Consider the following 16,623-nt stretch of genomic DNA (forward strand, 5'->3'; position numbering starts at 1 on the left):
AAAATATTTTTTTGCAAAATTATCTACTAATTCTTATAGTTCATAAATTCCTTTGCATTTTTCATAATGATAAAATTTGCAAACAGTAAAAATCTTTGCATTTTTCATTTCTTTGCCTTATCATTTGGCTAGAATTTCTAGTTCTGTACAGATTAGAGGTATCCTTGTGTCAGGGCCAAAACTTTTAATATTTTACTACTAAGTAGCCTGCTGAAGACTAATAGACTGTATCTCTATTAGGGAAGTCCAATTTTTTTTTTTTTTTTTTAAGGTTTGGCTGTTCAATTCTCTTTTTAAACTTGAATCTATTGATATATCTATATTTTTCTCCCTTAAAAAATTGTGACAAATACAATTGATATTCCAAATGTTAAGGCACTTTTGCATGCAATTGAGAATTTACGTAGTCACATACTATCCCTTTTATATATTGCTAGTTTATTTTCTATATATTTGGTGTTTTTGTGAAGTCTTAGTATTAAAGTGAGGACAGACTTAAGAGTTGGGTAGTATTCCTTTATTCTGTTTTACAAAAATTCATATAACTTGGGGTAATTTCTTAAATGTTTGAAAGAATTCAGTTATAAGTCTTTACATTTTCTCCAAGGAAAGCTTTTAAATAACTGAATTCTACTAATCAGTGGGAACTCTGGGTTTTCTTTAGTCAGTTCAAATTTTTATCATTAACTTCATTTATTCAAGTTGATATTTAGTTGATATATTTTTAATGTTTGTGGGTTCTCTAGCAATGTTTTCATTCCTGACATTATTTCCCCTTTTTTATTGATTAGTTTTACTAGCTGCTTATCAATTTTATGAATCTTTTCAAAGTCTCAGCTTTTAGTTTTGTTTGTAACTTTGTCTTGCAGTTATCACTGCTCTTGACTTCCACCTACATTTTCAAAATTTGATTTGCTGCATTTTGCTTCTTGAGCTACAATTTGATTTTTTAAAAAACTTTTTTAGTTGTAGATGGACACACTACCTTTATTTATGTGGTGCTGAGGATCAAACCCAGTGCCTCATACGTGCTAGGCAAGCACTCTACCACTGAGCTATAATGTAGCCCCCATGTTACTTTTAACTTTTCTAGTATGTGTAGGTAAATCTATAAATTTCTCAACTGTTGGTTTAACTGCGGCCCATGCTTTTTGATTTGGCACATCTTCATTGTCAGTTTAAAGTATTTTCTAATGTTTATTTCTTCTTTGATCCTTGTGTGTTCTGTTTAATTTCTAAGCAACTGAGACAAATTTGAGGATTTTCTAGTTATCTTTTGTTATTAACTTCTGGCATATTTTTCCTGAGGTTAGAGGGTGTATTTGAATTATTTAAATCCTCTGAAATATTTTAAGGCTTTCTTTATGTCCTCTTTATTGTCTGTTTTGGGAAATTTTCAATATGGGTTTAAATGAAATAAGAATTATCATTGCTTACAGTGTTTTCTGTATCTCAATTAGGTCGTTTGTTAACTGTACTCTTCATACTGTTTTTACAAACTTTGTCTGTTTAAATCTATCTGTGGATTTGCCGCTCTTTTTTTCTTTTTAGTTGTCTCTTCTTGCCTTACCTATTTTGAAACAGTGTTTAAAATTGTGAAATTCTTCCTAGAGAATTGGCTTCTTTATCATTATGAAATATCCCTCTTTCTCTTTGGTAGTGCTGCTTCGCTTAAAATCTGTTTTATCAGATGTTAGTGTAGTTACATCATCTTTTTCATTAGTTCCAAATTCTTTTTCCATCCTTGTACCTAAATGCCCATCAACAGTGGGAAGAACAACACATTGTTGTATATTTATCCAACATAATGGTTCACAATTTAAAAAAAAATTTTTTTTTAAAAAAGGAAAAATAAAATCATGATTTACATGATCAATCTCAAAACATGTTAAATGTAAGAAATAACAAAAGTAACAAAAGATTCAGTGACTCCACTTGTAAAAGGTTCAAAAAAACAGGCAAAATTAAACAATGTTGATGGCAAATTAAGACAAAAAAATCAATATTCAAGATAGTGTCTGGATGATGTGGTGCACGCCTGCAGTCCTAGTTACTTGGGAGGATGAGGCAGGAGAATCTCAAGGTCTAGGCCAGTATGGGGGACTTAGAACCTGCATTAACATCAAATAGAAAAGGGGCTGGGCATGTAGCTCAGTGGTGGAATGCTTGCCTGATACATGCAAGATACTGGGTTCAATTCTACCACTCCTCTACTCCCAGTCATTCAATAGTGTTTACCCTGGTCGGGGGGGAAACAGGTCTGTGATCAGGGAGGGATGTTAGTGGCTCATTAACAATCTACTAGAGAAATATGGGTACATAGGAGTTTATTTTATTTTTTATTTTTATTTTATTGTTTTAGGTGCTAGGGATTGAACCTAGGACTCATGCTATCTCTAGCTTTTTAAAAACTTTTGAGAGGGATTCACTAAGTTGTCCAGGCACAGCCTTGAACTTGCATTACTCCTGCCTCAGCCTTTGAAGTAGCTGGGATTATAGTATGTGCCAACATGCCTGGCTAGGAGTTCATTTCATAATTATTGTTTAAATGATACACATATATTTACACACTTCAGCATTTGTAATTCAATTTTTAAACAAAAATAATTTAACCTTTATTAATCTTAATTATTTATGTCTGCACTTGCAGATGGAGAATGTGTAGCCCTTGATTCATTATCTTGTTGGTTATGTTGAATAACACAGTCTATTGACTATGTTTGGCAACTCACTAGATAAACTCTCACAACCTTGAGGAAAATAGATGAAGACAGAAAAGTTCTGATTTTGCCAGAAGTAGATCTCAAAAGACAAAATTTTTGATGTAAAACTAAAGGAAAAACAGAATTTTGTAGACAGCAACTGTGATGTGTCAGGCTCTATGCCTCCAACTGTAAATCAGATCTTCCCATACTGATAGTCTATGTCCTGGTTTTTAAATTTTGGAGCTGCATTCACATATCAATAAGCAATGCTTAGACAGTGAAAAGCTCACATTATAAAGTTTCACACTGTTTCATCATCTTTTTCTAATTTTTTAATGCTATAAGGGAGACTTAAAATATCCTATAACATGTGGGCAATACATATCCAAAAACCTTGTGTGATGTACCACTATTTGTTAAATTGCTTACATAAAATGTCAGACAAATTCAAATCTATCACCTGAAATGTATGTAGGGTAATTAAACTGGTTGATTATAAAGACATTTTAAAACAGTATAACATATATGGTTTACTTATTAATGTATCAATATTATTTAAAATTTGTTGTAGTTGAGACTAAAATAATAATTATTTTTTGTAAATTTCTATAAATGTTATAAATATGTCCATGTTTAAACATTTCTGGTAAATATGTATAACCATTCATTTTTAAACTTTACCCAGTAAACTCAAAATTCAATAATTGCTCATTTTCAAATTATGGCCAATTTGTTTCTTGCCTCTTTCGGGCAAATGATAGGGACATAGGATTCAAATGGTGGACTCGGCATGAACTTCCCTGGGGCTAAGCGTTCAGTTGGTGTGGTCTGGGCTGGTGTGGTAGAGATCAGGGTTTCGAGTGGCATGCCAAGGATCACTGTGGTCAGGACCAGTGCAGTGATGCCTGAGGATGTGGTTTGGCATACTTGGGGCCAGGTAGAATGAAGCAACAGCTAACACTGTCAAGAGGTCATAAATATAAACTGATATACATGAATAAACACATGGAAAAGGGAAGGTTCTTCCTTACAGTGCGATATCGAAGCAGAAGCTACGGACTTACCCTGGCTCAAAATAGTAACAGATTCAGGCAAGAATTGTCAATAGACTCAAATTAGCTGTAGGGTGAATTCAGTGAAAAGTAGAGAACATTTACACAGTCTCCAAGAATCTCCTCGATTATTAACTTTGCAATGGAAAAACTTCCTAGATATTACCCTAACCTAGTGGCCAAAGACCACATTACTAGAAATGAGACAAATGGGCATTATGTATCTCTTAGTATGACACACAGAAAAAAATAAAGCATCATTACTGATACTGATGACAAAAATGTATATCCTGACTCTAATCATGAGGAAATATCACAGAACCAAACTGAGCAATATTATACAAACTGGCCTACATTCCTCAAGTGTCAAGGTCATGAATGAAAAGACCAAAAAACTGTTCCAGATTGAAGGACACCACAGAGACAGACAACTAAATGCACCATGTGATCTTGGATTGGGATACTTGAAGACAGTAGCATTTTTGGGGCAATTAGCAAAATGTGAGTTCGATCTGTGAATTAGATGTCATTATCATGTCAATCTCCAGAGTTCGATGGGTATACTATGGTTATGAAGGAGTGTTACTGTCTAAGTACACACTCAAGTGGTTAGAGGTAGTGGGGCATTATGTCTTTAATTCTCAAATGGTCCAAAAATATTTTGGTTGGGATTATATTGAATCCATAAATGTAAATTACCATCTTTATAATATTGAGGCTTCTAATTCTTGATGTGGTCTAAAAGGTCATGAAGATCTTTTATATCTTTTTATTCTTAAGTACTTCAATTTATCATTTTATTATTAAAGAGTTATTTCTATAGACCTTATTTTCTGTTGATTGCCCATATCCAGTAATACAACAGAACAGACTTCTGCGTACTGAATGTGAAGGTAACATTGCTTAAGTACAGATGTTAACTGAATTGTCTACATATAACTGTATCAACACAGTACATTACAATACTCATACTCTAAATTCTCAGTACGTAAAACATGCCCATGTAGGGAAAGTATAATCAACCCTCCACAAACACTTCTCATAAACTTGAACAATGTACTTTGAACAAAGCTTTCTGGTGGCCTGGCAGTTCTAAAAGGAATCACCACAATGCCCTTTCCCCCTTTGCTCACATCTGTTTCCAAGTGTCATAAAACAAGTTTCCAATGAACAATTTCTACCATATTATTGGGTAGCAGGGCACTATGCATAATCTGGGTACTCTAGAAAAGTAATTCCTTCTCAGGAGACACTTGCTTCAATGCCTCCAGGAAGCTGGAACGTACAGGCTTATGGCTCCAAGCTGAACATCATTCCAAGGAAGACAGAAAGGACATGAAAGTGCAGCTCTCATTTGTGAGGTTTATATTCTTTCACTGGGTTGTATTCACATATTAAAACTGAAGGAGTTTAAAAGTATGTAAGTTTTATTGCAGGATGATGAAAAAGTTCTGGAAATAAACACTTAAATGTAGTTGCAGAAAAATGTGAATGTACTTAGTGCCACTGAACTGTACACTTAATGGTTCAAATGGCAAACTGTATGTGTATTTCACAATCAAAATACCTAAAGGTGCATTTTCTATTGTTAGGTGTTTTCTGCTGTTATTTAGTAATCACAGTCATTATGAGCACTAACCACCAAAATTTGACAGCCCTATGTTTGCTTGCTGCATCTGTGGAACCTAAAAGCATGCCATTTAATTTAGCCTCAGTTTCCTCATATGTAACACAGGAATAAGAAAACTACTTACCCATTATATGTAGCTGTGAAATTTCAACTTGGTAAAGTTTTTGTACACAGAGGGATTCTTTTTAGATTTTCATACCAATATGATCTTGTATTTTGTATAAGGAAGACTAAAAATAGCAGGCTTCAGCATAAACAAACTGGTTATTCATTTCTCTTTAGTCCTTAATGTTACAGAGAACTATAAGACAATGTGCCATAAAATGCATTTCATATTATAGTCAAGTGCTATATGAGCCCAAGTGTTGACCACTGAGTCAATGTTAATAATCTTAAAAATATCATACTCTTAAGAGGTAACAATTTCAGAGAAGCCACAATAACTTGAAATACTTGAAATAATTTAAGCATATATGTGTATGTATAAATATATACATATAATTTTTTATCAAGTGTAACACGATCATACAAAAACATTGACTAGAAATACAGTTCACACGTATAAAAAGAGGCTATTTTATTTTTGTCCCTTTTATGTCCCTTTTATATATGATAAAACCCAGAAAGTAACAGGAATGCACTAGTTATAAAAACTTTGATATTTTATAAATGAAACAGATTCAATCATCTATTCCTTCTCTCAAATTCCAAACAATGAGGCTTACTGAACTCCACTCTTGGAATGAACTTAAATAAATTTTTGCTTAATTCTAATGAAATATACATTTTCAATGGTTGATAGTCCAGGTAGAAAAAGTACATAAAATGATTTATAAGTCAAAATATTTCACATAAAAAGAATGGTTTTAACAAAACCCACAAATATCAAGAGAAAATGCATTGAATTTAAAAACTTCTGAAGCAGGCACTTCTTAAGACCATTAGAGAAAATAACAAAAGGTTTGGAACTGTCGTAAAGTAAAAATTTATACAGATGAAGCTAAGGGGTAAAAAAACTATCAAATGCATTAAAACCATCTAGAGCCAAATAAGATATAACTAAACTACATAATTTAAAAATAGGTTTAAGTGCATTTTCTTTGTACAATTTAATTGACTACCACATGTAAAAAGTGACAATTAGAATGCAATTAAATACAGATTTGCAAGCTTTTTGGGCCATCGTGTAAATATTAAAAAGTTAAGTGAATTGCCAATTGAAAAATAAAAGCTTACATACAAACTATAAACACACAAATGTTCAAAGATGCACTATAAAACTGTATGGGAAAAGACATATTCATATCCCATAAAGATTGTTCAGGCACTTGCATTCAGAAACATTTTATAAATAAGCACTTCGTTTTGCAGTTGGGGAAAATCAACTTTATTTTTTGGAGCGAAACTAAGTGCTTATTTATAAAATGTTTCTGAATGCAAGTGCCTGAAAAATCTTTATTGGGTATGAATATGTTTTTTCCATATAATTTTGACCATTATAGAATTGCATTAGAAGTTTGTCATGTTTATGTTAATGTTAACAGTCTTTGAACTGTTTGAGTTGTGTTTTGCTTTTTTAGTTTAAAAATTCTCTTGCATCAATAGGACATCCACACAGCAGATTTGTTGAGAACTATCTCATATGTTAGGGATGCATTTAAATGGACCATTTTATGGGAAAAATCATTTGAAATTTTAAAATTATGATACTTATTTTATGCACAACTTCAAAAACACAGAATTTAAAGATCATTCCAGTGAGGCACAAATGTGGCCCTATCAAAACACTACCATGCAATATGACTGGAAAATATGATACAAGGACAAACAGCAAAATACACACTTTGGCAATCCTATACAGAAGGGGTCCTGTCAAAGCATTATTTCATAAAATAAACACTACCTATCAAAACAATAAGGACAAACAGCAAAAAACACACTTTGGCAATCCTATACAAAAGGGGTCCTGTCAAAACATTCTTTCATAAAATAAACACAATACCACAAAACAGAACAACAAAAAGAAAAACTGAATTTTGACAACCCTACACAAATTGTGGAATTTCATCTTCAAGGTCTTCAAACTGTTGCATTCGTTTTAGCCTGGGTCTCTGGTAGGTTGGATTCACATCAGGCAGGCCATGCTCCTCAGAGTTCTCTTCAGGCTTACCATCTGGCCGCAAAGGACAAGCTGATGTGCTGTCCAAGTCTGGAACTGACTTTTCCACCTGACTCAGGGGAGTATGAGCTGTGCCAGGAGGCACTGCTGCTGAAGGTGAAGCTGGTCTCTCCTCAGTCCCCCTGACATTGCTGGTGGGGGTACGTGGTTTATAAAATGTTGTCCAGTGCTGGGGCTGCAGTGTTCTGGGTGCTCTGGCAGGAGTGAGAGGGTAGGAATCAGAAGACCGTCTCTCTGATGCCTCTCTTGTTGATCTGGCTGGTTCTGTGTATGGCTTACTGGGTTGTGTGGCACTGATGGAATGGTCACCACTGACGCTGATGCTCACTGTCACTTTTTCCTGGAGTGCACTAGGCACAGTCACTGTAGTCTTGGCAGTTAGGTTGTTTTGTTCACATTGTTTTCCCCAAGTTTTTGGTAGAATCTGCTGATCAAAGCCATTGAATTTGGAACAAACAGTAGTAGGAGTATCTTTTCTACTAAGTCCTTCAAAGGTAGGATTCTTGCAAAACTTGTCTGCATTTATATTTCCCACATTTCTACTGTTTTTCTCACTAGGAGGGCTTGCAAGAAGTAACCTATCTACAGGCAAACTTACAGGTCTAATCTTGGTCCTTGGTGTATGCCTGTGCATATTGTTTGTTACTCTATCAGGTTTCAAAATAAGTGGCTTATTGGTTTTACAAATATTGTCCATCTTTTGGGATGATGATTCAGGTTCTTTGTTTTCTGAAAAAGAAAGATTTCTTTTTTAACTTCATGAAGCTTAGTTAATAAGGTAGTTAGTTATAAATAGGCACTCTCTCAAAACAATAGTCTTTCATATTTTTCCAACTTGATATTCTCAGTCATCTATGCAGAGGAATTAAAAATTCATACAGCATTAAAGACACATTTTGAATTAAAGCATTACTTTTAAAAATTTATCCAATGCAATATGATAAATAGCCAAAAAAGTACATCATAGGTTGATTAAATAAAACAAAACAATAAAAAAAACTTCCTGAAGTAACTAACTTGCTTTAATATACTACTCATGAATCATTATCTCTGGGTTAAGACTGTTGTGATTTCAACAGACAGACACTGGTAACCTCAGAAAAATAACACTAGTTTATACACCAACCAAAGACATGTCCTGAATCCCAAGGACTTTGCCTCCTCACTTAATCTGCTTTCCAGCTACATTCCATCCACACTGAGGGCACACAGTGGAGAAGCCTTGGATGCTCTCCCAGTGATCAACTAAGACATGGCAACACCACTGGTCAAATTAAGGGTGAAGAGTTGTCAAAATCACCATTCTGCTATGGTACTGGTGACTCCAGATTTACTTCCTTCTCTTTCTCCTCTAGTCTAGTCCCAGGTCCATGTTTTCTCACCTAGAACTCAGCTCCTCACACTCTGTCTTTGCTGCATCTACCCCAGAAGCTCCCATTGCTGGAGAGCTGCAGCCTTCTGGCCATGATCCTCCTCTCCCTGCTGAGAAACATTAGACAACTGTGGGCCTTGACACTGGTCCGATGGCTTTGCTGCTGGTCCTGCTCATAGCCCACAGTCCTCTTCCCTGTCACCTGGTCCTTCTCCCACATCCTTGGGCAGTGGTTTGCACACAGGTGCACAACCAGCATCACTTGCAGGTCATCATGTCACCTGACCTCCTTCTTCACCTGAGGCTGCTGACCTTTCTATCCTGGTCCCCATGCAGTGCACCTGTGATTTTCTGTCCTGGGCCCTTGTCCACATTTACAGAACACCCTAAGGGAGCAGAGCCATTGTGGTTGGATGGTAAACTCCAGAGCGTTCTTAGTTTTGCAGAACTTCTAGCATGATGGAGGAGAGTACAGACTCTGCAGCCAGCTGCCTGGATGCTGGCTCAGTTCCTGCTCCACTTCTGCCCTGGGCAAGTCCACTGCACCATCCCTGCCTGCCTTCCTCTGTCAAGAAAGACTCCTATATGGAGCTGCGTATCACATGGTCTTAATGATCTAAGCAAGAACAGGCTTAGAACTACCTGGTATGTAATAAAAACTTGAAAATATTTAAAAATTATTTATTGTTATTACTATACCTAACTAGGAAACGAATTTCATGGGACAGTGAAACAAGGTTAGATTTAGGAATGAGATAGGACTAATTTAGGTACATGACCCTTGGCACTATTGACCTTCTCAGACTGTTAGCTATGGCTTAAATGAGGCTAATGTTATTTACTTCATAGCACAGAGCTGCTAATAAGATCAAATCAGATAAATGGAAACAAACAGTTGAGTCCTGGGTTTTTGTTTTATTTCTTAAGCAGGTAGGTAATTGACTTCCTTTGTTTTCAGACTTTCTCAGGCTATGATCATTGATATTTAATTTTATACATCAAATTTAACATACATGGCTATGTTTTGAAAAATTGGAATTTAGCTCTACTTAAAGCAGTAACAAATGGAAGCTTTTCAACCATCTTAACAGACCATTCAGAGAAATAAAATTATCAGAGAAAAATAATGAATAAAAGGACTCCAGTCAAGGAAATGGAAGACGTGTGCTTAATGTGTTAAAGGCAGGCCACAGGTAAAAGTACATAAAAAAAACCTTTCAGAGTCTATTTTTTTGAGTTTCAGGAGTCCAGTTTATTTCTGTCTTGACTTTAATTAAAGATAAGATGTAAAAATGAAAAGAAATTTCATAAGGAGAACAAAAACATGAATTCCAAGATATCTCTTTACAAGAAAGAAGCAAAGAATGATATTCATTTAAATGATTTTCATTAAACTTTCTCAATGGCTAGCAAAGTTAATTAATAAAACTTTGAAGTTTGAACTTCCCTCAACTCCATTCACCTTGGTTTTTAATCATGGGTTGTTTGCAAAGTTTGAAAATATGCAAACATATATTTTACATGACCACTCACCAATGAGACATGCATCACATTTTTCCAATATATTTTGCTTGCGTTCTGATTCCTCAAATGATGCAGTTGTTTCAAAATTTTTGCTTTCACTGTCTGCAGTGTAGATATCCTATTGATGCAAGAGAATTTTTAAACTAAAAAAGCAAAATGCAACTCAAAATAAACAGTTCAAATACTGTTAACTTATTAGCAAAAACATCACAAAGTTCTAATGCAATTCTATAATGGTCAAAACTCACTTCCTTTGAAGTAAAATATAGTGACTTCATGGAATGTTCTGAGTCTCTTTCTTCTGATGATAACAGAAGTTTCGAAGGACAGCTTTGATCAACCTGAGGTGTAAGAACACCTGCACTACACGTAACATCTTGAGGCTGTAGGGACCCATCGAAGATCTTCTGTGAGTAAGTAATGAGGAACTCTACCAACCGTGCCTGATTTGAATATTCAGCAAGGGAGGAGATGGTGACAGGAGCAGTTGTGGGCCTTGGCCTAATCAGACTGGGTCCAAATATCACTCCCAAGTTTTTGGAGTTCATCTTATTTTCTTCTGCATGATCTACTACCCTGAAAAGACAACACACAAAGCTATGAAATTTGCCTATTAGAGCTCCTTGATGGTAATTTACTATGAATTGAGAAGGGTAGCCGGAACATGGGCTACAGAAGTATACAAAAAGTATGTCAAGGGTCACGTTTGGTTGGTCTAGGAAAATAATACATTTGTTTGATTATAACCCAAAATGAGTTTCAGAGCACTATATTAGGATGAAATTAACATAAGTAGAAGGAACGACTGAAGTTTTACAGGCAGAAGGAAAAAAATACCCCTAAAAATTGCTCTTTGTATATGGTATATACTCCCAGTTCCTTATACTGGAACTTGAAACATCACTCACTGTCAATCCTCTCTGACTGCCCACATTTTTTTTTTTTTTTTTTTTTTTTGCAGTGCTGGGAATTGAACCCAGGGTCTTGTGCTTGCAAGGCAAACACTCTACCCACTGAGCTATCTCCCTAACCCCCATAGTTAGTGTTTTGAGTTGTAGATGGACACGTTTATTTTATTTATTTATTTTTATGCAATGCTGAGTATCAAACCCAGTGTTCACACGTGCTAGGCAAATATTCTACCACTAAGCCATGCTCCCAGTCCCCGACAGCTAGTATTCTAGAGTAGATGATTCTCTCTCCTAAGCCTCTCTCTGTTCTATTGCCATTCTCAATGTTCTGGCTTTATTTCAAATGTTCACTGCTTTTTACTTCAATGACTATTCAAGGAACCTCCAACCCATTTTTCATATTGCTGTCAGAAAGCTCTAAAAGGCAAATCTGAGCATGTGAAATTCCTGACTCCAAATTCTTTAGTGGGTACAGAAACAATATGGTCAACTCATCTGCCAGGTATGTAAGATTTTCTGATCAGGCCTCCAGGCAGCTCAGTTCCTGCTACTGATTGCTATATTGTAGTCTAATGAAATTATATTTTCCAAATGCAAAATCTCTTGTGTCTCCTTGTCTGTTACTCTCTGCTTAGAATGCTCTCCTGCACATTCTCTACCGAATCACCACTCCGTTCTTAAAATCTGACTCAAGGGCTTGCCTCCTTTGCTTTTACCCCTATCCCCCAAACTTCCTCTGCATGCTTGCATGCTATGCACAGGTATTATAAAAAGGATGATGCTGTACTGTGGTCATATACAGGTCTATCCCCCAAGATGATGAACCCATAAATAGCAGAAACCCTGTGTTTCCATCCTGGTTTCCCCAGCAAGAGCCTGGCATGTAGAAGACACCTGAGGGAACAATGTTGGCTGCATGAACATATATTCAATGTCTCCCTTTCCCAACACATAATAAAATCATAAAAATCAAATAATCATTTAAAAACTAATACCACAACAAAATAAATGTACTCAATACTAATGCACTATATAATTAAAAATGGTGAGGATGGTATTAAAATTCTTACCGCTTAAGATGTACAATGAGGTAATGAAGACTGTTAAAATTTGATGTTGGCAATTGTCTTAGAAGGTCCTTGCTTTTTAGAAGAATTCGGTTTATTTCTATACACATATTTGGAAATTTTTTGTCCTCAGGGTTATCCTTTTTGGTTTCTTGTTCTTCATTAACATGTTGGATCTCTTTTGCAAGGTCTATAAATTCCTTGTATAATCGGAATAAAATAAATGGTTCTGGGAGCTAAAGAAGGAAAATTACATTAAAAATATCTTCTACTTTTTTCTGTTTAAGTCAACTATTAGAGAGAGTTACTCAAATGATTTAGCATGTTCTTTTAGAGTAACAGAATTTAAAGTCAATCTTTATTTTTGCAGTACTAGGGATTGAATCTAGGACCTCAAGCATGCTAGGCAAGCACTCTACTAATGAGCTTTATCCCCAATCCATAAAACATTATGTTTTCTAGAGCTATGTCTTATAAATAAAAATCTGCACCATAAATTATATTTATGTTAAAAACAAGTTAACATAATCAATTAAACTCTAAACTTTTGGGTTTAAACTTTAAGCTTCATGATGGGATTTTAAAAATTTTTGTCTATATCCCATATACATTATATTCATGTCTGTCCCCCAAATAGCATGATCTTCAGCTGTTTTATTGAAACAAACCTAGGATAATGTGCAAAATAAATAAAATGAATTAGAAAAGGTGAATAACATAGATTTTATTGCTAAGGGGTAAAAATTACTAAAGTGCTAAAGGGACCATGCTTTAATTGGATCAGAATGCAGATTAGCACCAGCTAATATAACCTACAAAAACGTAATGTTAACATCTTATTCATCAAATTTTTAAACAGCCTGATTTGCCATGAGTAGGTAAAAAAAAAAAAAGTTTCTGTAACAAATGTCCATTGCCATAATGAATTTCAATGTTTCTACTGATCTGCAATAGAAAATTCAGTGTACCTTTGGCTACCTGATCCTATATCATCTGTGGAAAGACAGGGTATCACCCTGTGATCAGTTTCTTTCTTCACTACTCTGGGATCTGAATCAAGTCACTTAACCTCTTGGAGCTTTAGGCAAATGAGTAAAATGAAGGCTCTTCTCTAACACTGTTTTAAGAATTAAGCACAGTTTCCCACATGAAAGGCTTGAACATATAAACTTCCTGAAACAGAATGCAAGTTTATAGTACTGGACCCCATTCACCTCCTCTCCTTGACTGGCTAAAAGAGATAAAGGATGACACATTATGAGACTTATAGTCATTCAAAGGTAACAACCTCCAATTCTCAGTTGAGGGGTCTGTACAATATGATTAGAGTTATCAATATTTTCCTGGGCTAACATCGTAGATCCAGCAATTTATACTTAATTTCTTTCCCTTCTGCAACCCCACCAAAATACAATAGACCCATAAGGACTAGGAAAATAGAGAAAACAAAAAGCAACAATTCACAAGTAGAAGAGCAGATGAAGAAGCCCTGATTCAGCAGTTCAAAAAAAGTTGACCCCTTGTTACTCAACATGATTTTCAGAATCCTAAAGAGACTGGGACAATCAGTACCAGGTCCTCTGATCTTGGGGTAGTGTGTGGTGGGCCATCTGAGAAAGGTTAGCTCTCTATAGAATCCTATCTCCACTCCATGTTCTTGAGTAACTTTTCCCTAAAAATCTGAAAAATTTTTCTCTGGGCAATGTAATACAGAGGCTCTCTGAATGGGGGCAATGCTAAACATAAGGAACAGAGAAGTAACTATCTGAAAATGGGGATTTGTTGGCGGCAAGCACACTGACTGCACAGATCCTGCAGTCGTCTTAACCACCTTGGTTCCCATAGTACTGGCAACCATATCTCTAGGCAAGGAAAAAGCCAGTCCAAGAGCAGGGACCTAGAGTCATGTAATCAGGCCTATCCCAAACAGCCCACTTAGTTCGCTTTACAGTAAAGTTCAGTTTTTTAAAAACATTCATGTGTTCAAGAGCTTCCAAAGAGATTTCAATTTCTAACATAACTAGAGACCAAGAAAGACAAAAATCAAAATGGGTAGAAAAATAACAAATTGAAGGTCTAAAACTATGTTGTATATATGCTGGCCACAAATCATATATGGTGACAGATTATTGGAAATGCAGCTTATCTAAATTAAGATGTGCTCTAAATGAAAAATAGATACCAGATTTCCAAGATTAAGAGCTCAAATAGCTCATAATTTAAAAATACTAATTAGATATTCAAAATGTTAAATAAAATATTAAAATTAACCAGCTTCAAAAAAAGTTATGTGTCTGTAGAAAATTTAATGCTATATATCAGGATCATATTATATTTCTATAGGAGGTTAGAGGCTAAGTAGAGAAAAGAACCCTTACAAAGAAAATCTACAAATATCCATAGGAAAATAGCATGATATCATCATTGAAAAAAATGTTATCAAAGGAATAGAAAATCAGAATTCTTAAAAATTAAAACGTGATCTCAGGAATGAAGTAATTTACAATAGTCAAGAAGATAAAACTGAGGAAATGTCTTAGAAAGTATTGAAGGAAAAAAGAAGAAGAATAGAGGAAAGGTAAGGCAAGTAGAGAACTAATGTGGGTTATTAAGTATCCAAACAAGAGCTCTAACTAGAAAGGACAGAGAAGATAGGGAGAAAATGGGCAATAAAAATCAAGAAAAATTCCAAAAACTAAAGCCAATAATTGACAGATCTCATGGAGTGCCCAGAATAGTGGATGGAAATATATCCACATCATTATACATCATTGTAAAATCTTAGGATAATGGGGGAAAAAAAGATTCCATTAGCTTTTAGAGAGACAAAATAGGCACATAACAGAGTTAGGAATTAAATAAGAAGGATTTGCATTTTGAAGAGAACAAAAAAAAAATATGCTTTCAAAATTCAGAGGAAAAGGAATTTCTAGTCTACAATACTAAAACTTTCATACTATCTCCACTACTCCATTTCCATTAAGACAGTAGAATAGACATTTATGGATGAATATGGTTTCAAATATTTAATTCTACTTCACCATGCTTAAGGTCAGACATAACCAAAACAGAATATAACCCCAAAACAAGGAAAACTGGAGAGGTGTTCCATCACAAATGAGGTGAGGAGAGTGATCTCAGGATAATAGCTAATGACCAGATTAAAAAGGATCGGCAAGGGAGAACAGAACTCCAGAGAATGACAGATCAGCACTAGTCTCTCAGTTATTATCTCTTCGTTTTAACCCAAGGATGGGATGCCAGCTGGGTCTGACCCAAATCTTTTTGCACTTGGCTCATGACAATGTAGGGATTAAGTTCCTGTAACCCCTCTGTAAGCTGTTGCCTAAAGCCACCACGGCCCCTTACTCCACCCCAGCAGATATGTTTCTGTTTTTGTTTTGACGTACTCCTGCAAACTGTAGGTATAAGAGTGAGCACAGAAAAAGACATTATAGGACAGCTCATCCCCTGACCATATTCCTGCTGGACTTCTTGTACCCATCTTACAGAAAGAGTTATGCCTATGCCCCAAATATGATGAACTTCATGGCCTTGCCTACTGACCTCCCAAAATAGGTATTTTAGAACACCACTGAAGGCAAAGCTAGACTATAATCTAGACACTGTTCTACCTACTGAATACTCCTAACAGTATGAACACTGGCCTTTATTTATACAGTTACATTTATACTTTTAAGTCAGTATTCTAAAACTTTAAACAAAAACTTAAGTGTTATTTATTCCTTTAAATTTAGGAAAATGTTTATCTCTTTAAAATGGTTAGGAGAGACTTCCAAGGTGCAGTTGGAAGGCTGCAACATGGAAGAGGTACATGGAAATCTTGTACAAGGGATAGTAATATTCTATTTTCTTAAGCAGGGTAATGAGAAATGAATTTGGTTTTATTATTACTGTTCTTTAAACTGTATGTATATTTTATATATATTTTATGATCTGTATATTAATAATTAGAAAAACATCAACACGGGGAGGGGAATCAGTGGAATGGAGTGAGGAGAAGAAGTGAGGAAGAAAGGGGACTGAATGGAGAGTCAGATTCCATGCATGTATGAAATTGTCAGGACGAACCCAATTACTATGTATAAATATAATGCTCTTATAAAAAAAGACATCAATATAGTCTATGCTGATGAAAATATATGATATATAAAACATAATT

General features: G+C 35.1%; 1 protein-coding gene across 4 annotated transcripts in view; it reads right to left on the minus strand.

Annotated features, from left to right (window-relative positions):
- Positions 1-5,939: 5,939 nt before the first annotated feature.
- Positions 5,940-16,623, minus strand: part of ARHGAP29 (Rho GTPase activating protein 29) — a 70,062-nt gene continuing 59,378 nt past the window's right edge. For all 4 annotated transcript variants that reach the window (XM_079146000.1, XM_079146003.1, XM_079146002.1 and 1 more), the window contains 4 exons: positions 12,444-12,676; positions 10,711-11,038; positions 10,472-10,580; positions 5,940-8,295 (listed from right to left, as the gene is read on the minus strand). In XM_079146000.1, the coding sequence (XP_079002126.1) occupies positions 7,433-8,295; positions 10,472-10,580; positions 10,711-11,038; positions 12,444-12,676 (1,533 nt within the window). In that variant the 3' untranslated portion in view covers positions 5,940-7,432. The remainder of the gene's footprint in view (positions 8,296-10,471; positions 10,581-10,710; positions 11,039-12,443; positions 12,677-16,623) is intronic.

Source organism: Sciurus vulgaris (assembly GCF_902686455.1).
Source record: "Sciurus vulgaris genome assembly, chromosome: 1".
Classification (NCBI taxonomy): Eukaryota; Metazoa; Chordata; class Mammalia; order Rodentia; family Sciuridae; genus Sciurus; species Sciurus vulgaris.